Below are 27,823 nucleotides of genomic sequence, written 5' to 3'. Positions count from 1 at the left end.
TGATAGAAAGCATTATTTGATTTTATTGACCTCACCTGTAATACTGAATACAAATTTAAAATTAAGTGGTGCCCCTTAATTTTATTAAAAGCACAGTATACTTTCATTTAGAAATTTGGGCAGATACGTCATAAGGAAAAGGGGAACCAAGCAATCAAATAATTAAAAAAAAAAAACCTACTGGTTTATTTACGTATTACCAAACGTGAGCTACGGAATTTACGACAGTCCTTTAAACAGCCTTTTGACTGTGTATTTATCTCATCGCCAACTAAGTCTCTAACAAAATCCTCTAATCTATCACAAGTCTTCCAATCATGAGTTGAAAAGAAACACAGGCAGATATGCACATCAAGTACTGGAAGAAATTCACCACATATACAGTTGGCTCTCTGTATCCATAGGCTTCACACCCAGATTTAACCATCTGCATATTAAAAATATTCAGGAGGAAAAAAATCCAAAAGCAAAACCTGAATTTGCTATACATTCAGCACCAAGCCAAATCCACCCAAATAAAGTAACAACACCCACTGTGGCCTCCAACTCTCTCTCAGATCCCTAGTCTCATTCCAGCGCTCATTCAAGCATTGTTTGCCTCACATCTAGTTCCTCTGGTCTGTGTGCCTATCATGGTTGTGCCTGTGCAGAATTTTTTTCTTGCCATTATTGCCTAAGCATACACAGCATTTCATTGTTTTAGATATTATAAGTGATCTAGAGATGACTTAAAGTATAAGGAAGATTGTATAGGTTATACTCATATGCAAATATTATGCCATTTCTATAAGGACCTGAACATCCTCAGATTTTAGTATCCATGAAAGGTCTTGGAACCAATCTCATGGATACTGTGGGACAACTGTAGTTGAATTTCTCATATAAAATTCAAAAAAGGACCATGATATTCTCAAAATCCAAAGATCAGATAAGGTCTATCTTCCAATCTTTTATGCATCTTAAGAAATTATTTAATGATGCTAATGTAGAAATATATTCTGTATTTTGACATCAATAATATGACATTCAAGGTATGAGCCAATAAAATTTTGCATTTTAAAACCAAAAGGAACACATCTTGGACATCTTAAATTGTAAAATTCAGTTCAAAGCAGAAACTGTTACTGTGTAACAATCACTGCTCATATTAAAAGTGCTGGTGACAGTTCAATATGCCCTCTCACGAAATTTGTTCACATATACAACTATAGCCATCTATAACTGTAACAAGATTTTAAATGTTTAAGGTGCTTAAAGTTTGCACTGTAGGACTGATTCAAGGAGTAATCATCTGCTACTTTGGTAGCAGCTCAGATTAGAATGCGCCACAGTCAGAAATGCGGCTACTTCCTAAAATGTGGCATTTGTGGAGCCGGAGCGCCCTCTATAGGTAAGGAAGAGGACACAGTCATTAGCTGTCCTGCATGCATTTTCTCATTGATTCGGAGTTCACATCCATCCTGAAGCATTCGAACAGCTATTCGGGCGATGTTCTTAGAGTCGTCAAGACCACTGTGAGGCCTCCCATCATAATCCATTCCTAGTTTTTCAAGCATTATTGTCAGTTTCGTTTGGCTTCTAGGGACCTGGAAAATAAATAGTTTAGTAAATAATTCTTTAGGGTTTTAAACTGCAATATAAGCCATAGTTAAGTTGGAAAAATAAGAAATTGAAAATGAACAGTAATAGATAAATAAGGTAGAAGGTAATACTCCTGGTCAAATGAGGTAAATAACTCAAATTTTCAGTTTTAAAAAAATCTCAGAGTTTTTAGCTGAAAATACAGACACAACCCTCAGACATCTAAAGTCTTTGCAATTTTATGATTTAACAAATCATTTATTTAAAGGAATACACTGTTCTGGCCTTCAAAGTTGAAGATCTACCCTTTTTGTTATTGTTATTTTTTTTCTGAAAGGCAGTGAGACAGAGGCCAGTCCTGGGCGCAGCAGGTAAAGCTGCTACTTGTGATGCTGACAGCCCACACTGAAGCCAGTTTAAGTCCTGGCTACTCTGTATCCAAGCCATCTCCCTGTTAATGTGCCTGGAAAGCAATCAAAGATGGCCCAAGTACCTAGTCCCCTGCCACCCAAGTAGAAGACTTGGATGGAGTTCTTGGCTCCTGGCTTCAGCCTCACCCAGCCCTGGGTGTTGTGGCCATTTGAGGAGTGAACCATTGGATGGAAAGCCTTTTTCTCTGTCACTGAAATAAATACAATAAATTAAAAAAAAAAAAAAAAAAAAGGTATACAGACAGCAAGACAATGAGAGATCTTCCATCTCTGGTTCTCTCCAAATTCCAGCACTGGTCTGGAGTGGACCAGGCTGAAGCCAGGAGTCAGGAAGTCAACCTGGATCTTTCATGTAGGTGGCAGGGATCCAACTACTTGAGCCTCTTAGGCGGTGCACTAAAAGGAAGTTAGAAGCAGAAGCTGAGCCAAGATTCAAACCCAGGCATTTCAACATGGGATGTGGGCATTCCAAGTAGTGTCCTAACCCCTGCACTAAACAACCACACTAAGATATAACTTTTTCAAACCTAAACTAATTATTTTGCATGGCACTTTTTTTTGTTTTGTTTTTTTGTTTTTTGTTTTTATTTCAAAGAGTTACAGAGAGAGGTAGCAATAGAGAGAGAGGTCTTCTATCCACTGGTTCACTCCCCAAATGGCTGCAATGGCCAGAGATGAGCTGATATAATCCAAAGTCAGGAGGAGCCAGGCGCTTCTTCCAGGTCTCCCACGTGAGTGCAGGAGCCCAAGGACCTGGGCCATCCTCCGCTGCTTTTCTAGGCACATTAGCAGGGAGCTGGATCGAAAGTGGAGCAGTCGGGACTCAAACCAGTGCCCACTTGGAATGGCGGTGCTGCAGGCTGGGGCTTTAACTCACTGCCACAGCACCAGCCCTTGCTCGGCATTTTTCTATAATGTATTATTCTATTTCACTCCTTGGATACAAGGAATAAAGCCTTTTTAGTTGATTAAAAATAATGAAGGTTGAGAATGAAAGGGGATGCCTATTTAAAAACTTGCTCAATTTTGATAAATACCAAAATCTCACACACTCCCCAAATTCCAAAATGCTCCTACACTTTGGAGACCACGGTTAGTCTCTGTCTATCGCTCTGGAGATCTGTTGAGTTGTGGGGAGCAACTGGGAGCAACTCGGACTAGACTAAGTTACTGGAATTAAGACTTATTCTATGCATCTGCTCTCCCACAATATGGCGCTGAGAAGGGAGTAACAGCTTCTACACAGCTGCCTCCAGTTCAACCAATAAACAGCAGGACCTGCTCCTGATTGGAGGAGAGCAGCATACTCCACGTGTGGGTAGCAGAGTTGGGATTGGTGGAAGAGGACTATAAAGGAGGAGAGAGACAACATGCACCAGGAACATCTAAGGGGAACATCTAAGAGGAACATCTAAGGGGAACACCTGTGCAGCCCCCGAGAGAGCTGGCCGGCGGTGTGCTGCTCCCCCGCGGAAGTGGGGAAAGTGGCTAGGGGGAACTGCCCTTCCGAGGTGGAAGGGTCGGTAGCCAACCCGGGAAGAACCAGCAGCAAACCCGGGGAGGGCCGAGCAGACAAAAGAACAGCGCAGGGTCCTGTGTCGTTCCTCCATGAAGACGGGGAGCGACATAATGGTGCCGTGACTCGGATAGGAAACCTAGGCAGGGTTTAGTGTCGCTCCTCCACGAAGAGGGGGAGCGACATTGAGTTTCACATTCCGTACAGCTGTGTCACCTATGTACCCTAAAGAGCCTCAGTTTCTTCACCATAAAATGGGACTAACACCCGCACTGTTTACTCATGCAGTTATTAGAACCACAAAAGTAAATGAAGTAAAAGCGCCACGATAAAGATCAATAACTACCTTAGGTGACAGCACTGCAATATACTCCGTGCCTTCCACTAAATATCACTTATAAAATGTGCTTCTGAAAATAACTTTTCCAATACAGTTGTACAAATTCCTAGAAACAACCTACCAATACTGTATGTCATTCTCATAGATCATAAGGCAAATGTAGGTTAGAATCTCAATGAGATGACATCCCACATCCACCAGCTTTACTAACACAGAAAATATTTGGCAATATCAGATACTGGAAATCTCACTGCCTTATTATTTCTACTTTGCAAAATGTGGGTATTTTTATGCAAATGAGAATTATTTTAAGTTTGTATTAACTATTAATAAATTTTACCCATTCTTTCTAAATTGTAGGTTGAAGAAAGAATGCCCTAATATAAGACTGCATTACCATCTAGGAGTTGTAGCAACAAAAGAACTTAACAGTAAGCAAATTCATAAACTTGAGTAGAAATTTACTTGAAACACAAAGAACAGAGGCAGAACACAATTAGTAGTTTTTTCAAATTAAAAACAAGAAAAAACCTAGGAGTTGAAAGTGAGATGGATAAGCAACTTACATAAGACACTAGCAATCAACTGCAAATGGGTGAACCTTATTTTAATCCTGATTTAACACATGAAAGATTAAAAAAAATATTTATGGTATTTATGATTACATTAAGGAATTGTTTACTGTTTTAGACTTGATAATGATGTGGTGTTTCTGTTTTTAGATAAAAACAAATTATTCTAAAAATAAGCCGACATTGAGCCTAGCAATTAAGATGCCAACATTTCACATCAGAGTACCTGGGTTCAACACTCGGAGTTCTAGCTCCTGACTCTGACTTCCTGCTAATGCTGACCTTGGTAGGCAGCAGTGATGGTTAAAGTTAACTGGGTTCCTGTCATCCACATGGACTGATCTCTTAATTCCTGGCTTCAGGCCCAGCCCCAACAATTGTGGTCATTTGGTGAGTGAACCAGATGGAAGGGAGTATGTGTGCTCTCGTGTATGCTTTCTCTACCTCTCAAATAAAAACATTATTTTGTTTGTTTCTAAAATAAAAATCCTTATCTTTGGGAAATAGATACTAAGACATATTTACAAATCACATGACAAAATGTCTGTATTCTGAAGGAAAAAGAAAAGTAGGTGGGGAACACAGACAACAAGTATATAACTTAAGTCACAGTGTATAACTGTTCAGTCACGTGGGCTCATTATACTATCTATTTCTGTATATATCTGAATTTTCCATAACAAATGCTTTTCTTAAAAAGATCACAAAATCAGTGAAAGTAAAATGAGTCACAAAAATGAGGGAGGGAATTATCAAACATAAACAAAGAACTGGTATCCAAAATAACAAAAGAACAGACTACCTTTTTTTTTTTTTTTTTAAATGGAAAGAAGATTTAAAAAGAGACTTTGGGGCTGGCCCTGTGGCGTAGTAGTGGATAAAGCCACGGCCTGCAGAGCTGGCAATTCATATGGGCGCCAGTTCGACTCCCAGCTGCTCCACTTCTGATTCAGCTCTCTGCTATGGCCTAAGAAAGTAGTAGAAGATGGCCCAAGTCCTTGGGCTCCCGCACCCACGTGGGAGACCCGTAAGAAGCTCTGGCTCCTGGCTTCGGATCAGCGCAGCGCCAGCTGTTGCAGTCAATTGGGGAGTGAACCAGCAGATGGAAGACCTTTCCCTCTCTGCCTCTGCCTCTCCTCTTTCTGTGTAACTCCGACTTTCAAATAAATAAATAAATCTTAAAAAAAAAAAAAAAAGACTTCACAGAAAAAAGAAACCCAGGTGGTTCATAAACATACAAAACTGCTGCATTCAAACTCATAAATCATAAGGCAAATGTAGGTTAGAATCTCAATGAGATGACATCCCACATCCACCAGCTTTACTAACACAGAAAATACTTGGCAATATCAGATACTGGCAAAGATATGGCACAACTGAGAAACGCATACACTGCTGATTAGAGTGCAACATGATATAACCTCTTGGGAAAACTATCTTTGCATTTACACATCCTACGACCTGGCTTATGGCATAGCTTACACCCTAGAGAAACCACTGCAAGAAGGCACCAGAGGACTTGTACAAGAATGTTTATAGCAACACTGTTTATAAAAGCTCAAAACTAAAAGCAACCCAAATGGCCAGAGTAGAACAGATCAACAAAGTAACAGATTCACACAGCAGAATTCTTCAGGGCAATTAGGTCAATGAACTGCAGTAACATAACATAACAGGAATGGATCTCAGGCACAATGCTGAGGAAAACAATATAGACAACATAGCCAATGTAATGCTAATTGTATCATGTTCAGACACAGACACAACTAAACCACAAGAGGATATATAAATAAATAAATATTAAATCTATAAGTAGAAACAGGAATATGACTACCATGAAATTATGAATATGGTTAGCATTAAAAAAAAGGAAAGGCATTTAAGTGGTTGGTAATTTACAGGGGAATTCACTTTGAATCAATCTGTTACACCCTACTTTTCTGCATGTATATTTCTCAGTTTAAAAAAATGCTTAAAATTTTTTTTAAGGAAAAGTCTTTTTTTATGAAACTACCTTAGGGATATACTTCACTAAAATAAAATTATAAAGGGGTTAAGAAGATGACACAGGATCTAGCACATGACACAGAAGTAAACAAATAGCTCCGATTAGAACACAATTAAAGACTCCAGGAACACATTATCTAGGGGGAAAAAAGGAAAAACCAACAGACTACCTGAGTGTGTTGAGTACTGAGAAGTAATTTTCAGTTTAAATGTAGAGTAATGAGATAAGTAAGCACTTAAAGAAGTCAACTTGGGGTGGGCACAGTGGTACAGCAGGTTAAGTCACCTCTCACTATGCCCGCATCCCATATCAGAGTGTCTGGTTCCAGCCCTAGCTATTCCACACTTCCAATACACCTTGCTACTAGTGCATCTGGGAGGAAGCAGTTGGTGGTACCAAGTACTTGGGTTTCTGCCATCTGGATGGAATTCCTAGCTCCTGGCTTCTGCCTAGCCCTGCCTCATCCTAGCTAGTGTATTTGGGAAGTGAACTAGAAGATGAGAGCTCTCTCTTTGCCTTTCAAATAAATAAATTAACAAAAAAAAAAAGAAGAAAACTAAAGAAAATTTTTTTTAAGAGTCATTGTTGGGGCTGGCACTGTGGTATAGCAGGTGGAACTTCCCCCTGCAGTGCAGCCATCCCATGTGGGTGCTGGTTTGAGTCCCAGCTGCTCCACTTCTGATCCAGCTCTCTGCTGTGGACTGGGAAAGCAGTGGAGGATGACCCAGGTTCTTGGGTTCCTGCACCCGCATGGGAGACCTGGAAGAGGCTCCTGGCTCCCGGCTCCAGATCGGTGCAGCTCCAGCCATTGTTGCCAACTGGGGAGTGAACCAGTGGATGAAAGACCTGCTTCTCCTCTCTCTCTGTTTAACTCTTTCAAATAAATCCATCAATCTTAAAAAAAAAAAAAAAAAAAAAAAAAAAAGTCAGGCCATCTGTGCTGTATCTTGAGACTCTGATTTTCTTTCCTTTTTTTTTTTTTTTTTTTTTTGACGGATTTATTTTATTTATTTGAAAGGCAAGAGTTACAGAGAAAGAGAGAAGACAAAAAGAAAGGTCTTCCATATGCTGGTTCACTCCCCAAATGGCACAACAGTCAGAGCCAGGCCAGGCCAAAGCCAGGAGCCAAGAGCTTTCTCTTAGTTTCCCATGTGGGTACAGAGGCCTAAGAACCTGGGCCACCTTCTGCTGCTTTCCCAGGTGTATTAGCAGGAAGGCAGACTGCAAGTGGAACAGCCAGAAATTGAACCAGCAACCATATGGGATGCTGGCACTGCAATCGGCAGCTTTGTCTGCTATGCCACAGCGCTGGCCCCAAAGCAATTCTTAAATCTAGGGGAAAGCTGTGAATACAATGCTCAACAATGAGGACTAACAAGGAAAGAGAAAGACATGCAAGAAAGATGGAACAATAGAGCTAAAACTTCATCTCTCACTACAGAAATTCAATAGATATTTCAAATGGAAAATTAAAGAAATAGTATAAAAACACAATTTAGAAACATAAAGGTAAATACTAGAACACACAGTTTAAAAAATATTTCAAAGTGTTTGTCATAAGAGAATAGGAGTAAGTTCCATTAAGGGCTGTGAGAGAAGACTCATTTGTTGTACATGATGTACTCTTAAAATTTAGATTGCACAAAGGTACTAACTTTGATTAAAAAATTAAATTAAAAATCAGTGGAAACATTTGTTCCACAGCAATCCACACATTTAATAAACTTCCAGTTGTTTTAACTACATGGATATAGTTCATCTGTTTCTAGAAGTATATACAGCAGACTGGCGTTGTGGCATAGCAGAAAAAGCCACTACCTGCAACTCCGGCATTCCATATGGGCACCGGTTCAAGTCCTGGCTGCTCCACTTCCGATCCAGCTCCCAGCTAATGGTGTGGGAAAAGAAGCAGAAGATGCCCAAGTACTTACACCCCTGCCATTCACATGGTAGACCCTGAAGCTCCTGGCTTCAGGTTGGCTCAGCCCTGGCCGTTGTGGTCACTTGGGGAGTGAACAAACAGATGGAAGACCTCCCTCTCTCTCTGCCTCTCCCTCTCTGTAACTTTCAATAAATAAATAAATAAATCTAAAAATAAAATAAAATAAAATAGAAGAGTATATACAGGTAATCTATCCTTAAAAAAAGTTAACAAGTTGGGGCCAGTGCTGTGGCGTAATGGGCTAAGCCTCCACCTGCGGTGCCAGAATGCCATATGAGTGCCTATTCAAGTCCCAATTGCTCCACTTCTGATCCAGCTCTCTGCTATGGCCTGGGAAAGCAGTAGAAGGTGGCCCAAGTGCTTAGGCCCCTGTACCCATATGGGTGACCCGGAAGAAGCTCCTGGCTCTGGATCAGCTCAGCTCAGCTCAGCTCTGGCCGTTGCAGCCATCTGGGGAGTGAACCAGCAGGTGGAAGACCTTTCTCTCTGTCTCTCCCTCTCTCTCTCTCTGTAACTCTGCCCCTCAAATAAATAAAATAAAATCTTTAAAAAAAAAAAAAGTTCACAGGTCAAATAAGAAAAAAAGGCTTATCTAACTGAACATAAACTAATCTAGAATCTGAAAAGTAACAACTAGTCCAATAGCCTTTTCCTATGAAAAACACCTAGAAAATCAAAACTTAAATGTACCTGTAAAATAAAACAAATTTATCATTAAGAGCAGTATAATCTGTAAACATAGAAATTTTACCTTGTAGAAGTTGCCGTATGATTTCCGAATATTGATCCACTTTTTCGCAAAAGGAGGGTATTTCAGCCTGCTGAGTTGGCACTGAATGTTCAAGAACTTACTCATATCCCATGAACTTACACATCAAAAACAGGGGGAAAAATGGATAAAGTAAATGCTATACCATTATTACAAATGAAGGTTTTAAGTCATTCCATTTTGTTTTTTTTCTTGACACACAGGCATACGTCAGCTCTTCTCATATCCATACATAACACTGAGTTCAGAAAATTAATCTCACTTCTGACAACACTAATTCAAAAATAAACTTTAAAAAGAAAAAACCATGAAAGTTAGACATATCAAATTTGTTTTCATAAATGAATTCTTAGTTTCAGTTTGCTTTTATGGTTCTGATTATCTGAGTAGACTTCTATCTTAATAAATATTTTTCTATAATTCTAAAATAACTCCAAATTACATTCAGTAGCAGGCTTATCATATTGGTAAATTCTTTGAGGGTGGTTTGAAGTACAGTAAGAAACAAAACTAAGTAAGACCTAAATTTGAGACAAAAGCAGCTGGTACCAAGTAGTTAAAATAAACTTATTCTTCTACAGCACTCATTTCTTTTTCTTTTCTTTCTTTTTTTTTTTTTTTTTTTAATTTTTTGACAGGCAGAGTGGACAGTGAGAGAGAGAGACAGAGAGAAAGATCTTCCTTTTGGCATTGGTTTACCCTCCAATGGCTGCCGCGGCCAGCGCGCTACGGCTGGCGCACCGCGCTGATCTGATGGCAGGAGCCAGGTGCTTATCCTGGTCTCCCCTGGGGTGCAGGGCCAAGCACTTGGGCCATCCTCCACTGCACTCCCGGGCTACAGCAAAGAGCTGGCCTGGAAGAGGGGTAACAGGGACAGAATCCGGTGCCCCGACCGGGACTAGAACCCGGTGTGCTGGCGCCGCAGGAGCAGGATTAGCCTATTGAGCCGCGGCGCCAGCCCTACAGCACTCATTTCTACAAGACCCATTAACTTACCATAGTTAGGAAGGATAACACTGTGTACTGTAGAAACTGTACTGATTCATATGTGGCTCTTCTTAGGCAAGGGGAACCAGAATAATAGCAGGAGAAATTATAACTTTCAGCAGGAAATAGAAAACCCTCCACTTAGCTGCCGCTAACAAAAGTATTTGTTACTTCCAAGTGTATTTGAAGAAAATTAGAAACAAGTGTCTGTCCCCAGGATCCTATTGCTTCTGCACATTTCTAATATCTTCTGAGGCAACCTTCACCTCCCCTGAGCTGCTTGCATGGATTGTCTGAATTTGTTCTGAAGGAATCAATCAGTTCTTGTTAGTGCCTTGTTATAAAACCGCATGGGTTTTGAATGTTCTGTCCCAAAATGCCAGGTTTTCACAGAACCACATATACTACACTATGACAGAAACATTTACGTACTTGAGCAAGAATGTTGCTTGTTCACATTTAAAATCAATGACAGATTTCTAAAAAGGCCCATCAATATCTTTTCAAATTTCCATTTTCAAACCCAATCATGATGAGATTAAATTCAATGCTCTTCTCTGACTGTAAGGATTTCTAAGTCCTCTATGTTGGTGACATCTTAGCTTTAGGTTACAATCTGCCCAGAGCCTGAAACCCAAGTTTAGGACTTTCTTCTTCAATCTGAATGACTTTATAGTACAGGAGTTGCCCTGGCATGATGCCTTTAATTCTTGTTTTAATCTCTGTGATCTTCCCATTTAGCCTTACATTTAAGAAATGTTTCTGGAGCATATACTTTGAGCTTAACACTACATTAAGTATGGAAGATTATCAGGTAATAAAAGTCCTTATTCTAAAAGAATTTTTAATTTCCTTGCAAAAATGTCTTCTAAACATAATGCTTAGATGAGAATATATTGTCAAATGTAACATAAATAATACATACCATGGAGGTTACAAGACTTTAAGGGAAAAAAAAAGATCAATGTGAGCACAGTGTGGTAAAACACAGGTGGTCCTTGAATAATGATGTCAAGGAAGTGTGCCTCTTGGTAAAGAAAGCATGAAGTAAGCAAGTACAAAGAGAAAGGATAAACCATGTGCATCATGGGTCAGCTGACTAGAGTAGAATGGAACAATGGTAGGTGGATTAGGCTTAGCAGGTAGGGTGGGATGAGATGAGAGAATCCTAAATGCCAAGCTGAAGACTGTTCTGAGCAAGTGTTATGATATTTTAAGTGCATATCAGTTTAGTTTTATATATTAATATTTATCTTTTGCTAGTCCTGGATTAGACTATCATTGTTTTCTCTCTTCTCTTTCAACCTAAGATTTAAAATCTAAGGAGGAATAAGAATGCAAAAGGAAAATATTATTTCCTATGGGGTAACTCTAGGCCCTTAATAAACAGCTTTTGTGGATATTATAAAATGAATAAGGACATTTTTAATATTACAAAGATTTAAAACAAATAATTTTCATAAATACTTACCCATCTGTTAATATGCAGTATTTATACTTCGTTCCTAATTCCTTCAATTTCATCCAGTCAATTACTTTCCTTAGGACCTGAGGAAAAGTATCAGCTTTGTCTACCTGATCCTGAGGATATAAAAGTAACATACATAAAAATCAGAGTAGCTACATGGTGTCCCACAAAATACCAAAACATAAGCTGGAGTATGAGCAAGGCTTATCTATAATGTCTTAAATTCCTCATTTCCATTGGCTTAGAGTTACCCACACTTCATTTTTATGACAATTAAATATTAAAGTGAAGTATTAAGAACTGCTTGCAATTGAAGTATACAAGTATAGTCCTCCCAAAATCAAGGCTTAAGGTTATTCTCAGTAGTTCTCTTCTCACAGGCATCAGTCTAGGAGCTTACTGATTCTCAGGGTTGGGGGAAAGGGGAATCTCCTCTCACTGAAAGCCAGAGCTCCCTAAGGATTTCCCCATCTCAAGTCTCACACCTTTCCACACACACACTGCTGCCAGACTATCTTCCTAAAATGTAAATGTGATCCATCACATCACTCTCACACTTCAAGACTTCACACATTCTCCAAGGCTTTCAGGACAGAGATACACAAGATCCTTCACGATCTGGCTTCCCTCTGCCTACTCCAACCATTTTCTTACTAGCGCACACACACACACACACACACACACACAATTATCTTTAACTGCTTATAGTTCTGCTGTTTCACAACTGCAATACCCATTCTTTTCTGCCTACTAATCTATTGTGACTTGGCCAAAGTTTCCAACTTGAGGAAGCTTTCTGCAGGACAGCCCTCCATTCTCTCCATCATAAATGCAAGACCTTTTTACAGTTGCTCATAATATAACACAACACTCACGTGTCAGTCTTCTGAACCATACTGTAACCCATCAACTTACTGTCGGTCATCATGACTTGTAAGTTGTAAATGAGCTGAGGATAGACTCATTTGACTGTTTCTTATTCTGTAGAACCTTGCCATATATTAGAATAGGCAGTCAAATATGTGTGGAATGAATGAATGCATGAAGTAACCAAATAAAAGGACCTACTATAACAAAATACAACAAACTACCAGAGATCTAAAGAAAAAATTAAGCTAAATATAGAGTCAGGTTGTAAACAGATACATTCTAAAATATCTCCAAAGTTCACAACACTTACTTCCCTGTTTATTCTACAAATGAAACCTTTAATAGATTCATTATTACAATTCCTTAAAAGGAAAGGTTGAGAAAGATGTTACCAGGTGTAACAATTGCTTTTACATACTTTCTTAACATATGTGAAAGATCTTTACCAGACCAGGAAAATAACAGATTAAATGTCCACAACAATAGGAAGCTTTAAAAGTTATCTATTTAAAACATTTAATATCAAAACATCTTTCAAATTCTAGAAAAAAATAAAGAATATAAAATCATAACCTGAGTAATTCCAGTAAGATTGATGCAGAAATCAGAAAGCTGTGTGTTAGCCTCTGGTCTCACATACTGCTGAAACGTATCTTCCTACAAGGGAATGGGAATGAGAGAAGGTTAAAGTGTTTTGTATGACTTAAGATACATGACACACAATATATGACAAATTCAGTCATGCCAGGTTGTAAATTTATAGGTGCTCCTGAGGCAAAAGGGTCCTACATGAAGGACCTCTGGGTGAGACCCCAGTGGAAAGTGGTCATCAAAGGGTGTACTTTTCTCTGAAGGGAGGAGAGAACTTCTACTTTGTTTATGGCCTTTCTAAATACTGAAGGAGTTTGTGGATTCAGAAGGCTTCCATAGCCTAGGCAGCTCATGTCTAGAGCCTTGGGAGATCACTGAGATCATACTTAAGAGTGCTAATTGTTAAATTAGCAACAACAGTCAATATACTAACTTCCCATGCAGGACCTCTGATCTCAAAGAGTTGTATGAGAGTTAATAGCAAAACTTGTTCTCAAAGATTTACTTTGTTTTAGTGTATTAAGTGGAGGATATTCTTATGTCTCATAAGTTTTAGCTATGTCTAAGTGCTTACAAAAGAAGTATCATTCTTGGGTTCTTCTTTAAAGTTAATTAAGTTTCTCAAAAAAAAAAAAAAAAAGTGAAATTAACTTCGAGATGCAATGACTTTGAACTGCCCTTGTCTCGACTGTTGAGGAACAGTTTTTTTTCCATACAATTTGTTGAACTCTTTACTTGGTATAGAGTTAATCTTCTGTGAATAGTTATTTGAAAATAGATCTTAGTAAAAAATAAGACTGGAAATAGGAGAGAGGAGGATGAGTGGTGAGAGTATCAGTGGGAGGGCAAGTACAGCAGGAAGAATCACTATGTTCCTAAAGTTGTATTTATGAAATGCATGAAGTTCGTATTCTTAAATAAAAGATTTCTTTGGGGAAAAAAAAATTGATGGGTACAGCACAGAGCCTTCCAGAGTTTGTAAGGATAATTCTCCTACACGCAAAACACTCTGACTTTTAAATTTTAAAAAATTACATTCAGTTTAAAATTTTTTAGGCTTCATACCAAAATTTAAGTAAACATTTTTCTGGAGAGAAAAATGTTGATCTTTTGTGTATTATAAAACCACATAGCCTATTAATAAAACCTCTACTTCAAGATACAAAGAGTAGAAATAATAAATAAATTCTTTTCAAGAAATGCCAGTCTTCAGTTGCAATAAATTAGCTCCAGTTGCTGCACTTTACTCTTGGATAGTCTTTATTCATTTACTCTTGGACAGTCAAAATTTAACAGTCAAAACTTTATGATATATGATAGCTTAAAGGCTGAGAATATTCCATTTCTGTAGCAATTTTTAACTTCTCCAAGCTTTCCCACTGCTCTTGTTGTACACTGTGACTTAAATAAGGCCAGTGTCATCATCACTAGGCTCTCCTATCTAAGTGTCTTCTTTAGGAAGTCAGCCTAATATCGACTTCCTAAACCTCAACAGTCACTTTTTAAAAAGTAAGAACAATTTTGCCAGCACCGCGGCTCAATAGGCTAATCCTCCACCTAGCGGCGCCGGCACACCGGGTTCTAGTCCCGGTCGGGGCACCGGATTCTGTCCTGGTTGCCCCTCTTCCAGGCCAGCTCTCTGCTGTGGCCCAGGAAGGCAGTGGAGGATGGCCCAAGTGCTTGGGTCCTGCACCCCATGGGAGACCAGGAGAAGCACCTGGCTCCTGCCATCAGATCAGCGCGGTGCGCCGGCCGCAGTGCGCCAGCCATGGCGGCCACTGGAGGGTGAACCAACGGCAAAAGGAAGACCTTTCTCTCTGTCTCTCTCTCACTATCCACTCTGCCTGTCAAAAAAAAAAAAAAAAAAAAAAGTAAGAACAATTTTAAAGTCTAAAGATTTAAAGGTAGCAATTGTTAATCCTAGATAGATACAGAGAAAAAGACAAAGAATATTTCTTGTGGCAAACACTAAAAAGAACGTAAATGTTTATATACCACAAGAATACATGCTTTTCACATACTATCAAGCAAATGAACTATAACTGATTGCTAAGAATCATAAAAAAGAAAACAATAGCAAAGAACACCTGAACTTCAAAGGTTAGATGATCTTTACCTACCAAATCACTTAAGAATCCTACTTAGCTATTATAAAGTGTATATTCTTTTAAGTATTTTCTAATTTTAAACATAAAATACTCCATAAATATATTGCACTTACTCTCAGATAATCAGATAATACTAAATATCATTAATAAAATTTTAGTCACTTTTAACAGAATAAAAATGTTCTAAGAACTACGCATTCACTGAACAAATATTTACTTATTACTGGCCGGCGCCGCGGCTCACTAGGCTAATCCTCCGCCTTGCGGCGCCGGCACACCAGGTTCTAGTCCCGGTTGGGGCGCCGGATTCTGTCCCGGTTGCCCCTCTTCCAGGCCAGCTCTCTGCTGTGGCCAGGGAGTGCAGTGGAGGATGGCCCAGGTGCTTGGGCCCTGCACCCCATGGGAGACCAGGAAAAGCACCTGGCTCCTGGCTCCTGCCACCGGATCAGCGCGGTGCGCCGGCCGTAGCGCACCAGCCGCGGCGGCCATTGGAGGGTGAACCAACGGCAAAGGAAGACCTTTCTCTCTGTCTCTCTCTCTCACTGTCCACTCTGTCAAAAAAAAAAAAAAATTTACTTATTACTTAAAATCACACAGTTAAAAGGTGATGAGGGTATTAAAAGTAAAGGAAGGCCGGCGCCGCGGCTCACTAGGCTAATCCTCCGCCTAGCGGCGCCGGCACACCGGGTTCTAGTCCCGGTTGGGGTGCCGGATTCTGTCCCGGTTGCCCCTCTTCCAGGCCAGCTCTCTGCTGTGGCCAGGGAGTGCAGTGGAGGATGGCCCAGGTGCTTGGGCCCTGCACCCCATGGGAGACCAGGAAAAGCACCTGGCTCCTGGCTCCTGCCATCGGATCAGCGCGGTGCGCCGGCCACATCGCGCTGGCCGCGGCGGCCATTGGAGGGTGAACCAACGGCAAAGGAAGACCTTTCTCTCTGTCTCTCTCTCTCACTGTCCACTCTGCCTGTCAAAAATAAAAATAAAAAATAAAAAATAAAAAAAAAAAAGTAAAGGAAAAGCAAAGCAGGTAAGAGGGTATGCACAAGCTACAAATAGGATCATCAACTAGGCTTTACTCAGAGGTTAAATTTAAGGAAGGACAGGAAGGGAAGGAAAGAGAAAGGAAGGAAGAAAAGAAAGGAGGGAAAGATAGGGAGGGAGGAAAGAAAGTAGGACAGGGGGAGAAGGAGAATAGGAATTAGCCAGAAAAATTTCTAGGGAAAGAGAACTAAAGTTCCGAGAAGTGATGGACTAGAGCATGCCTGGTATTTTTGAGAAACAGCAAGCAGGCTAGCATGCTTCAATGGACAGAACGAGGAAAGGAGTAATAGGAGAGAAAGCAATTAGAGGTAAGAAGCCAGATCATATACAGAATATGGCTTTTACTCTGAGTTAAACGGGGAAGCTAGTACAGAGTTTTCAGAAGACTGAAGTGATCTGCTGAATTTTTAAAGGATTATTTTGGCTAAAAGAAACAAAGGTACAATCAGAAATTGGTTAGATGGGGAACGCAGTCAATAGACAAGAAATGACTGGGGCTCAGTCGGGATTCACAGCAGTTCCATTAAGCAGGTGGGTTCTGGATGTATTTTGAAGGCAGAGCCAAACTAGAATCACTGGTGGTCTGGAATTGCAATGCGAGAGAAACAGAAGTCAAGGATGAGCCCAAGGTTTCTGAAGCGAACAATCAGATCAGAAATATAGAGCTGCCATCCCTGAAGATGGAGAAGGCTGATGCCAGAATGGGTTGTGGGTATATTCGATTAGGGACATGTTAGGGTGTCTGTTTAGGTGTCCAAGTAGAAATGTCTAGTAAGCAATCTGGATTTGGGACACAGGTGCAGGTTGGAGATGCCCAGGTATATTTGGAAGTCAACAGCACAAAGACAGTTTCTAAAAGCTAGCAAACTAGCTAATATCATCCAGGGAGGGGATGTATACAGAGAAGAGGAGCTAGGAGTCTGCTGAGGGGCATCTGCTATTAAGTTGGGAAGAAGAGGAGACAACAAAGGAAACTACAAAGGGGAAATTCAGACAGGCTGGAGAAATGTCACAAAGAACAAGGTGTATTAGCAGTGACTTGAAGAAAGTATTTTAAGACAAAAAGTAGTTAATTCTACCAGGGTTTAGGCAAAAGCCAAAGATTATGTTAATAACTGATTTTTAGTGGAATGACAGGATTGAATACATAGCTTAAACTTAACGGAATGTAAACCCACAGTGGTATGGGTTTAAGATAATGGGAAGAAAGGAAACAGAGAAGTATTTATATAACTTACTTGCTGAAGAACTTTGCCATAATTAAGAACAAAGAAACGGGGTAGAAGGCTGTGCCGTGGGATGAAGTGAACTTACATAGTATGAAAAACGTTTCTATTTATAGGAAAAATAACAGAAATAACAATAATGTCTAAATGAGGGAGAATTTGTAGAACAATGTCATTCAGTAAGACAGAAGATGTGAAATCTATTGAGTTATGCAATATTGCTTCCATAGCTGTCATTTCTCTTTCTAATTTATGACCCTTCATCTGCTTTGGATGAGAAAATATAATAAGATGAACAGCAATATAACTAAAAGGCTATGCTAACAGCCTAAGGTTATGCTATAACCTACCCATTTTAATGCTCCAGGCCTTTTTATAACTACTCCCAGTGTGTTGGTGGCAACTGGGGATACTACAGAAGTGACTTCTGTAAGATAAAATGTTAGTAACACATCACCCAAAATTTTTAATGAAACATAAGTATTTTGGGGAACTCCCACTATGATTTCCAGAATAATGGACAAACAACATAGTATATGGTTTAGAACTCAATGTTACAGGAGTTGTTTCCCCTGTAAACTTTCCACCAGAAAGATGGCCAGTTCTATACTGAAAGGTGACTTTTGTAAATTATCATTCTTAAATACAGATCAGTGTTCTCATTAAAACCACAGGCAGTGGTTCTCCACTCTGACTACATACTAACTGAGAGGTTAAAAGAAATGCTAATGTCAGGGGCCCTATCATGGAACAGCTGAATAAGAATCTCTGGGTCTAGGGCCAGGCATTAATTTGTTCTGTTTTTCTTCTACTCTACAGAAGACTCTGATGTTTACCCAGATGTATGAAGTAGGCAGAAGAAAACATAATTTTTACTTTTGGGAAAGGTATCTATGCAAATTGCTTTATTATAGCTTTTCTTTTAATCAAATCAATATAAAGTTCACAAGAGCAAAAAGTCCACTTCAGAAATCTAAATCTAGTTAAAACATCAAATGAGATCTCCACGTTACTTGTGAACACCAGAATAATTGATGCTATAAGTAAAATTAAAATACAGCATTTCACTTACTATTTCTAAGGTATGAGTATTCAGTAAAACAACAGGAAATTCAATTATTTCATGTATGAACTCAGGTGGGTTACCCTCTTCACAAGTGGCTTCAAAGTCAATAATACAGATGTAGTCATAGTAACTGTCAGCACAATTGCTCTCTTTCAGCATTAGCTTCTGCTTCTTGTAATAGTTTTTCAGTCTCTTCTTCAGTACATCCTTTACTCCTCTAAGTAAAAGAATAAAATTTACTTATGTAAATTTTACAGTCAATAATCAAATTTCTTACCTGCTGGTACTGGGCTGAATACTGACAGTCACAGCATAATTTAGCAAATGCTATTCAAGATAAATGTCAGGAAAGTAACACTCACGGCTAAGTTAGCAAAGAACTCATTAAAACAAAGACACATGGGGGCAGTTCTTGGCACTGCAGTTAAAAAGCGCACATCCCATATTGGAGTTCAATTCCTAGCTTCAGCCCTGATTCCTGGGTTCAATTCCTAGCTTCAGCCCCTGATTCCTGGGTTCAATTCCTAGCTTCAGCCCCTGATTCCAGCTTCCTGCTAATGTGTACTCTGGGAGGCAGCAAGTGATGGTTCGAGTAATTGGGTCTGTGTCATTCACACTGGAGACCTGAATTGGTTCTGGGTCCCAGCTTTAACTCTGGCCCAGCCCTGGACATTGCAGGCATCTGAGGAGCAAACCAGTAGATGGAGCTCTACATTTGTGTATATGTGTGTGTATGATGTCAAATTAAAAAGAAAAGTTTAATACATCAACATTTTCCTTCAAAATACCTTAGTTTAGAAGCATACAGAATTTTCTCCAATATATAATAGCATTTGAAACCATAAGCCTTGTCAATACGTATCACCAACATAGCCATATTACCTTATACATTAAGATGATATTAAAACTAAAACCAATATTGATGATATATATTCTACTGGCCAAACACAAATCTCAAAATGTGAAAATGAAGGTAAATTGAACGCCCTGTGGTACCTATTGTTTCTTTTGGCTTTTGTAGGTTGGACAACCAAAAAAAACACCCTGCACAAATATGAAAGTATTATGAGCCTGGTATATAAGGTTAGATGTCTATAAGCTACTTAACCAGGAAAACTAATTTATAATATCCTGGTATAAACTTCATACAGAGGAACACTACCATACTCAGTAGGTTCTTAAACTGAAAATAGGTTTCTTAATTTATTATGGGGAGAATATGATGTACGATATTGCAGATAGCTTTTTAAAACATAAGTTCCACAGAACAAGTGTTTGGTCTACTGATTAAAACATTGGGATAGGCCGGCACCACGGCTCACTAGGCTAATCCTCTGCCTGCGGCGTCGGCACCCCGGGTTCTAGTCCCGGTTGCCCCTCTTCCAGGCCAGCTCTCTGCTGTGGCCCGGGAAGGCAGTGCAGGATGGCCCAAGTGCTTGGGCCCTGCACCTGCATGGGAGACCAGGAGGAAGCACCTGGCTCCTGGCTTTGGATCGGCGCAGCACGCAGGCCAAAGCGGCCACTTGGGAGGTGAACCAACGGAAAAAGGAAGACCTTTCTCTCTGTCTCTGTCTCTCTCTCACTGTCTAACTCTGCCTGTTCAAAAAAAAAAAAAAAAAAAAAAAAAAAGGGATAAAACATTCATGTTCCAGATAGGAACACCTCATTGGAGGTCTAGCTCTGGCCCCCACTCCAGCTTTCTGTTAATGCAGGTCCTTGCAGGCAGCAGTAATGGTTTAAGTGACTGGGCTCGTACCAAGCACGTGGGAGACTTGGATCAAGTTCCCAGCTCCTGGCTTCATCCTCAGCCTATTCCTGGCTGTCACAAGTATTTGGGGATGGGAATCAGAAATGAGATCTGTCTTGCTCTCTCAAATAAATACTTTTTAATAAAAATAAAACAAATTCCACAAATGGTGTAGGAGAGGGAAAGGTCCTCCTACATGGGCAACAATGATTGGAAATAGCAATCACATTCTCAAACAGAAAAGTATTTCTTCAAAAAATTAAGTCAAAACCAGTGCTTATTTCTTCAGTATTACTTGGCTGAAGTCTGCAAATACAAAATGGCAGTAAAAATAAAAGTATCAGAATAGTAATAAATGTGTAGTATCAACTAAAGCATTTGGGCCACATTGCCAGTTAGAGACAAACATTTCTTAGCCTTTTGTTTTCCTTTCTAAACTACCACTGAAGCACTGAAAAAGAAACCTACTCATGAAAACACTAATAATCAAGCAGTTAGTTGTTTTAAGATAAAATGTCCAGGCTGGCACTGTGGTACAGCGGGTTAAAGCCCTGGCCTGAAGTGCCAGCATCCCATATAGGCATGGGTTCTAGTCCTGGCTGCTCCTCTTCCGATCCAGCTCTCTGCTATGGCCTGGGATAGCAGCAGAAGATGGCCCGAGTGCCTGGGCCCTTGCACCCATGTGGGAGACCCGGAAGAAGCTCCTGGCTTCTGGCTTCAGATCGGCACAGCTCTGGCCGTAGCATCTGGGGAGTGAACCAACGGATGGAAGACCCCTCTCTCTGTATCTCTTTCAAATAAATAAAATAAATCTAAAAAAAAAAAAAAAAGACAAAATGTCTTTGTATGTTTACTTGCTTGAAACTTTCCAAATTACCAAAACCTAAGAAGAAATTCATTAAAACACTCTTTCATATTAAAGCATTGTAAGTGACCTCTGTATCATGTGACATGTTTACATCACTTCATGTTACTTTTCTCTTTTGGAGAAACAATATTTACTAAAGGGTTGCCTGGAAACCCAATGGCAGCATGATCAGGTAACTAGTTGCTTAGAATGGAGATCCATCACCTTTAAGATTTCCATTGTTTCTCCCACACTGAGTAGTCACCATTTTTTGGCAATTTCAACTCAGAAAAATATTCAGAATTTGGTTCTCCTTAATTTGCTATGGCTCCCATTAGCTTCTTGAACTATGGCAAATGCCTCCTCCATCACAACTCTCCAGTTCATTCTTAATCTTAAGAATAGAGCACTAAAGCCAATTTACTGTTACTTATTTTTATTATTCGTGGATCCCTTCTGCTTACAAGAGAGCATAGAGTTCCTTTACAACCTAGCTATAACTATCATTTCAGTATTCTCCTCAAATGTTCCTACTGCCCAAAGGTACACTGGTACATCATATACTACTGGAAAAAAAAGTGTTTTAAGCTATAGCTTGAATATGGGGTGTATGTTATGTTTCGTAACTATGGTTATACAACAGCTGAGAAAAAGGCAAGATCATGAAGCAGAAAACATACAGAAATTTTGGAAGTTTGAGTTCTTGGGGCCAGCACTGTGGCAAAGTGGGTTAAGCCGAAACCTACAACGCCAGGCAGCAGTTCGAGTCCTGGCAGTTCTGCTTGAGATCAGCTTCCTTTTAATGCACTTGAGAAAGCAGTGGAAGATGGCCCAAATGCTAGGCCCCTGCCACCCACATGGGAGACCCAGATAGACTTCTAGGCATCTGGCTTTGCCCAGCCCAGCCCTGGCCATTGCAGCTAACTGGGAGTGAACCAGCAGATGGCAGACTGATTCCCACCCCAGCCCCACCTCACCCTGTCTGCCTTTCAAAAAAATCAAATCAATCTTTTTAAAAAACAAAAAAGTTTCTAGGTTCTTTTGACTTTTCAGTTTGGCACAATTCTAATGTAACTTTCCTATATTCCTGAGACACAGTCTCTTCTTATGCTGCACATGGCCAGACTTCCAATATAGCACCAGCCACTCTATATTGATTATCTGTAAGACTGTGAGATTTCCAAAGTGGGGAACACATCTGTATTTACCTTTATAACTTCAATGCCTAAAGTAGTGCTTAGAATTCAACACAGGCTTGCTCAATAAATACACAATCATACATCTAGATCACTAGCTCCCATGCAAGCCAGCAAGCAACTGATCTTCACACCTGGGAAGGACACAAATTTTGCTCAGAGAATTTTCTGTATGCTACAGATTGTACCTTTATAATAAAAAATGGCAGGGGAAAATGAGGTCAAAATTTTTGTTAAAAGTTACGATGTAGGGGCTGGCACTGTGGTGTGGCATGTAGAGCTACCGCCTGCAGTGCCAGCATCCCATGTGGGCGCCAGTTCAGGTCCTGACTGCTCCACTTCAGATCCAGCTCTCTGCTATGGCCTGGGAAAGCAGCAGAAGGTGGCCCAGGGTGCTTGGGCCCCTGTACCCGCGTGTGAGATCCGGAACAAACTCCTGGCTCCTGGCTTTGGATCAGCGCAGCTCCGGCCATTGAGGCCAATTGGGGAGTGAACCAGCGGATGGAAGACCTCTCTCTCTGTGTAACTCTGACTTTCAAATAAATAAATATTAACAAAAAAAAAAGTTATGATGTAGACAATCGAGAAGGGAAAAAGTATGCATATGTTCTTCTGAGAAGTAGTGAAGCTCTATTTTAAAGCTTTAGAAGAGGAAAAATACTTTTATAAGACAATGAAGATTAGAGAATGCTCTGAAACAATAATGGTTTTCCTACACAGTCTGGCTGGCAGTTCCACTATTTATCAGAAATCTATGTATGTATTTTTCTGGGTTCCAAGTCATTTCTGCTACATGCCTAAGTTAAAAAAATTTCTTTCACAAAAAATATTAAAAATTTAAGTATATGTACATTTCTTTAATGATACACACAGTTGACTAAGCTCTATTGTTTTTTCATTCAACACAGTTAAACATCTGCTTATTATCATACTGTCACTCTGCATTATTTTTAAAAGCAAATCCCCCCACCCTGGCCAAATTTCCTGGTCAAAAAAATTCTTTTTTTAACTTATCTGGTTTCAAACAAACCCTCTATAAAAAAAATACAAATGGTCAAAAGAAAACTTAAAAACAGGCCGGCGCCGCGGCTCACTAGGCTAATCCTCCGCCTAGCGGCGCCGGCACACCAGGTTCTAGTCCCGGTCGGGGCGCCGGATTCTGTCCCGGTTGCCCCTCTTCCAGGCCAGCCCTCTGCTGTGGCCAGGGAGTGCAGTGGAGGATGGCCCAGGTGCTTGGGCCCTGCACCCCATGGGAGACCAGGAAAAGCACCTGGCTCCTGGCTCCTGCCATCGGATCAGCGCGGTGCGCCGGCCGCAGCGCGCCGGCCGCGGCGGCCATTGGAGGGTGAACCAACGGCAAAGGAAGACCTTTCTCTCTGTCTCTCTCTCTCACTGTCCACTCTGCCTGTCAAAAAAATAAAAAAATAAAATAAAAAAAAAAAAAAAAAAAGAAAACTTAAAAACATTCAATCTCATTAATAAGATATAATTATTCAAACACACTTGTTACAATGAGCTAGATAACCCTATACTCTCTATAATATACCATTATATATAATGGTAGACCATTAAAATATTCTTAACTATAGCAATCCTACTTTACCATCTAAAATCCTGACAAATAATCAGAGCTGCACACAAAGATTAACATACAACAATGTAAATAATGGTTATTTGAATTGTAATAATAATGGCTCTTTATGGTAGGATTACAGATGAACTTAACTTCTCAGTGTTTTCTAAATTTTCTAAGATGAGCATGTACTACTTTTATAATTTAAAAAGTTGCTTTTAATTACCTTGTTTCAAGCTTGAATTCTGAAAGTTTAGCTCTGAGTTCTTCTTTACTCATTCTATTAATACAACCATTCGTGATAGCAATCTCTTTGTAAACTGGGTCACTGAAATCACTTGCACTGGAGGTAATGAACTTAGATCCTTTTGTTTCTTGGCCATCAAATCTACACCGTTGCTTTTTCTACAAGAAAAAGGGGGGGGGGCACAATATAGTTTATATAGTACAGACATTTTAACTCCTGAGGCCTATTCATGCTACATGATAAACAGTGCCCACCGCAGATACTATGACCCCACTCTATTCTGAGTCTCAGGTTCCTCAAATGCACTTAACTAAAAGGAGGACTAGTGATAGAGTCAAAGTCAACTCTGCATACAGCTCCAGCTGACCATATTCTAGTAGCATATCCCATGATAGTTCCTTATTAGCCTCTGATCTTCAGTTTCTTGTCTATGAAACAAATGATAACTGCCTCATATGGTATTTGGCAATGGTAATGCTATTTGGGTGGAATCACTGTAAGAATGAAATATGTATTTCAGGCTCTTAATACCATTCCCAGAATGGCTATAAATAAATGGCTGTTTATCATTAGAATTTGATCATAGTAATTTATCTTTTATTTCTAAACTTACATTGAATGTTCAGTCAGGTTAAAATTTAGGACAATATTAAGGAACAGTCTTTCCATCAAAACATTTCTCTCTTCATTTAGGCAACTTTTTGGATCAATTCTCTGATTCACCTGGTTAATTGTTATATAAAATTATAGCTACAAAAATTGCCCGTGGTAACACTTCTAACTATTCTTGATATGATGTATACATGACTCGTAAAAAGAAAAATCTGCTTCTGCTCCTGGGTCCAACTCTACCCTCATCCTTCAGAGAAGCTCTGGGCACAGCCATGATGCCCTATAATCAGTATCTCCTCCCAAATTTCAGGTCTATACTAACACTCCCAAAGAAGGATGCTCATCAAAATCCACATATATTATTAATCTGCAAAAACACAAAATCAATTTCCTAAATTAATTTATGACAGTGGCATCTACCCCATTTCCATGTCCATCTGTTAAAATGCCCTATACGTGATGGCCACATATTGAGAAAAAGTGGAAACAGATTCCATAATACAGAGAGGAATATTCACCTCCACAGACTGTGACATTTTGCAGTTTTCATGAATCCAGCTGCACAGATTTATAATTATCTTAAATAAGAGAATCTTTTACCTTATAGGACTTGACCATGAAAATGTTTGACACCTGAGGTCTGCCGCTTATCTTGTGGTAAAGTACATTAAAGTGCTGCTGAACTTAAAGATGAGCTGCATATTTTCTGCTACAAATATAGAGGTATTCCAAAATTGCTGTCCTTTTCTTACTGAGAAAGGGAATGCAGCTTGACCTTTTGAAGATATTATTTATTTATTTTTAAGGAACACAATCTGTTGTTTCAAAGATAGAAGAAACATGTTCTAACAATAAGCTACCGAGTAACCACTTATCTGTGTGGAGAACATCTTGAAAAAAATGTTTTAAATGCTTCCATTATTTCATTGCCAAAAAAACCCCACTATACATTAGTTATTAAAAAGAAACACAAAACCTCTGTATTTGCAGTGAAAGAAACTTAAGATTTATCTCGATTAATATTCTTCCAAAAGAAGATCTCTGATGAAATTTGAACTAATTGTTAAAAGATATAAAAATGCAATAGCTTTTATCAGTTTACAGAAACAACTGACATTAGATATGATGGAAATTTACTATCTGAACTCCAACAAAAAAAAAAAATCATAATCAGGATGGAAAATCCAATTGTATCATCATTTACTAAGAGCATCTAACAAAAAGTTTTTATTTTTTTTAATATTCAGTTTTTGTTAATTTTTATTTACTTGAAAGGCAAATGAGAGAGAGAGAAAACATACCTTCCATTTACTGGGTCAGTCCCCTAATGTCCACAATAGTCAGAGCTGAGCCAGGCCAAAGCCATGAGCCAGGAACTCAATCCCAGTCTCACGTGTCAGTGCAGGGACAAGTACTTGAGCCATCGTGTCCTGCTTCCCAGGGTGGGCATTAGCAGGAAGCTGGACTAGGAACCAGAGCCAAGATTCCAACCCTAGGGATAGAGTGTCTGAAGCAAACGCCCTCCCCTTAATGAGTTTTTAACAAATATGACAGTCACTGAAACCCATCTGGAACACAGTACAGTCCCAGTCTCAGGCCTTGAGTCACTATCTCTCAAAGCTTCAAGACTTTCAAATGTAATGAGGCATCATCAAACACATTTCTCTTTATAAATCTTTGAAAACTGATTTACATATTACTCACAAAATCTCAGACTAAAGAGGGAGGTGATGTGGAAGAGTGTTTCTTTTTGTTTGTTTTTAATAAAGGACATGGAAGGCCTCTTTGAAGACAACAAAGGCATGGAGGAAGAGCGAAGCACAGAGGGCAAAGGCAACACGCAAAGACCCCTCGACCACCTTAAGGGACTAGGAGGAGGAGGCCAAGGGGCACTGAAAGCCGAAGGGAAGAATTGTGTGAGATGCCATTCCTAGCAACAAAGGCAGGAGCTAGATCCTGCGGGGGCGGCCAATGGACTTCGAGGGAGGAGGGGTGGGCCAAAGCCATGTCATCATTAAAAACATCACCCTAGGATGGAAGGAGCGAAGGCAGGAAGCCTCTTGGTGCTAGAGTAGCAAACACCAGTAGTAGTGGCACAGTCGGAGAGGCGGCGGCGGCAGCAGCAGCAGTGTTGACAACCCGCAGCGCCGCTCAGTAACAATCACAATACGCAAGTTTGCGGACCGTTTCGCAATTCTCTTACAGCAAGCAGGGTAGTCCACCAGGGCCAGGCCAAAAAACATTTATTTACCAACCCCATGGTGCTCGGATGGCATGTCTACGTGAGACCGTGGCAAAGGGGCAAGATCTGAATGGAAGCGCCAACAGCCCCCTTGAGCCGACGCTGGGAGGAAGCGGGTAGCCCGGGGTGCGCGTGCCTGCGCGTGTGCGGGAAGACGACCGCGCCGGGGCGCGCGGCGCCACGTTTCAAACCCCGACCCCACCAGTTCCCGGGAAGGGCCCGACAGGAGGACAACGGGAACGGCGGATCTATGGAATGCTCAGGGTAGAATTCCCACTCGGAACTTAGGAAAAACCCCCGTTCTCGGAACTTCTCGCCCTATGGACGCTGGCACGGAGGGTAATGCGGGCCCCAGGGGGCTCCATGACAACCACCCTGCCGCAGGCTCCCGGAGCCGGGGCTGGGGCCCCAGGGGACGCAGGTGTCGCTTCTGAGGAACCCCCGTTCAGAAAGGGAAACCGGAGTCCGGGGCTGCTGGCGCGGCCGACTCCTCCTCACCTCCAGGTTCCGACGCTGCGGCTCCTGCCCGTACTCCGGCCGCGCGGGAGTCACGGCCTCGCCGCCAGGCTCTTCGCTCTGTGGGTCCTCCATGCCGACCCTCACGCCAGAAGAAAGCTGGCCGGAGCCGGACAGTCTCTCACGCTCAGGCCGCCAAGCCCGAAACACCCCGCCTTTCTCTGTTGAAAAATTACGGGGCTCTAGTTCCCGCGGCGGCAGCCACACAAACTCCCGCGGCCACCTCCCACTTCCGGGAGCGTCTGGCGTCCCCACGCCGCGCAGGCGCAGTGAGCCGGCTGGGCGGCGCGAGCGCACAAGCGCCGGGAGGGAGGGAGAAGGCGGGAGAGG

At 40.7% G+C, this 27,823-nt stretch overlaps 1 protein-coding gene across 3 annotated transcripts; it reads right to left on the bottom strand.

The window, feature by feature from the left end:
- On the bottom strand, positions 1-27,823 carry ERI1 (exoribonuclease 1). 3 transcript variants are annotated; one of them, XM_002720827.6, is made up of 7 exons: positions 27,476-27,816; positions 24,103-24,281; positions 18,520-18,730; positions 13,058-13,141; positions 11,618-11,727; positions 9,142-9,256; positions 1-1,586 (listed from the first exon to the last, which is right to left on the bottom strand). In XM_002720827.6, the coding sequence occupies exons 1-7, from the start codon at positions 27,566-27,568 to the stop codon at positions 1,344-1,346; spliced, it is 1,035 nt and encodes a 344-aa protein (XP_002720873.1). In that variant the 5' UTR covers positions 27,569-27,816; the 3' UTR covers positions 1-1,343. The 3 variants fall into 3 exon arrangements, with proteins under 3 accessions (XP_002720873.1, XP_051688476.1, XP_089183416.1); XM_051832516.3 differs by lacking the exon at positions 24,103-24,281 and having other exon boundaries at positions 27,476-27,722; XM_089327290.1 differs by lacking the exons at positions 18,520-18,730; positions 24,103-24,281 and having other exon boundaries at positions 27,476-27,823.

This window comes from Oryctolagus cuniculus, chromosome 2 (assembly GCF_051225735.1).
Source record: "Oryctolagus cuniculus isolate XC-2025 breed Fujian yellow rabbit chromosome 2, ASM5122573v1, whole genome shotgun sequence".
NCBI lineage: Eukaryota > Metazoa > Chordata > Mammalia > Lagomorpha > Leporidae > Oryctolagus > Oryctolagus cuniculus.
This window is presented reverse-complemented; position numbering and strand designations above follow the sequence as displayed.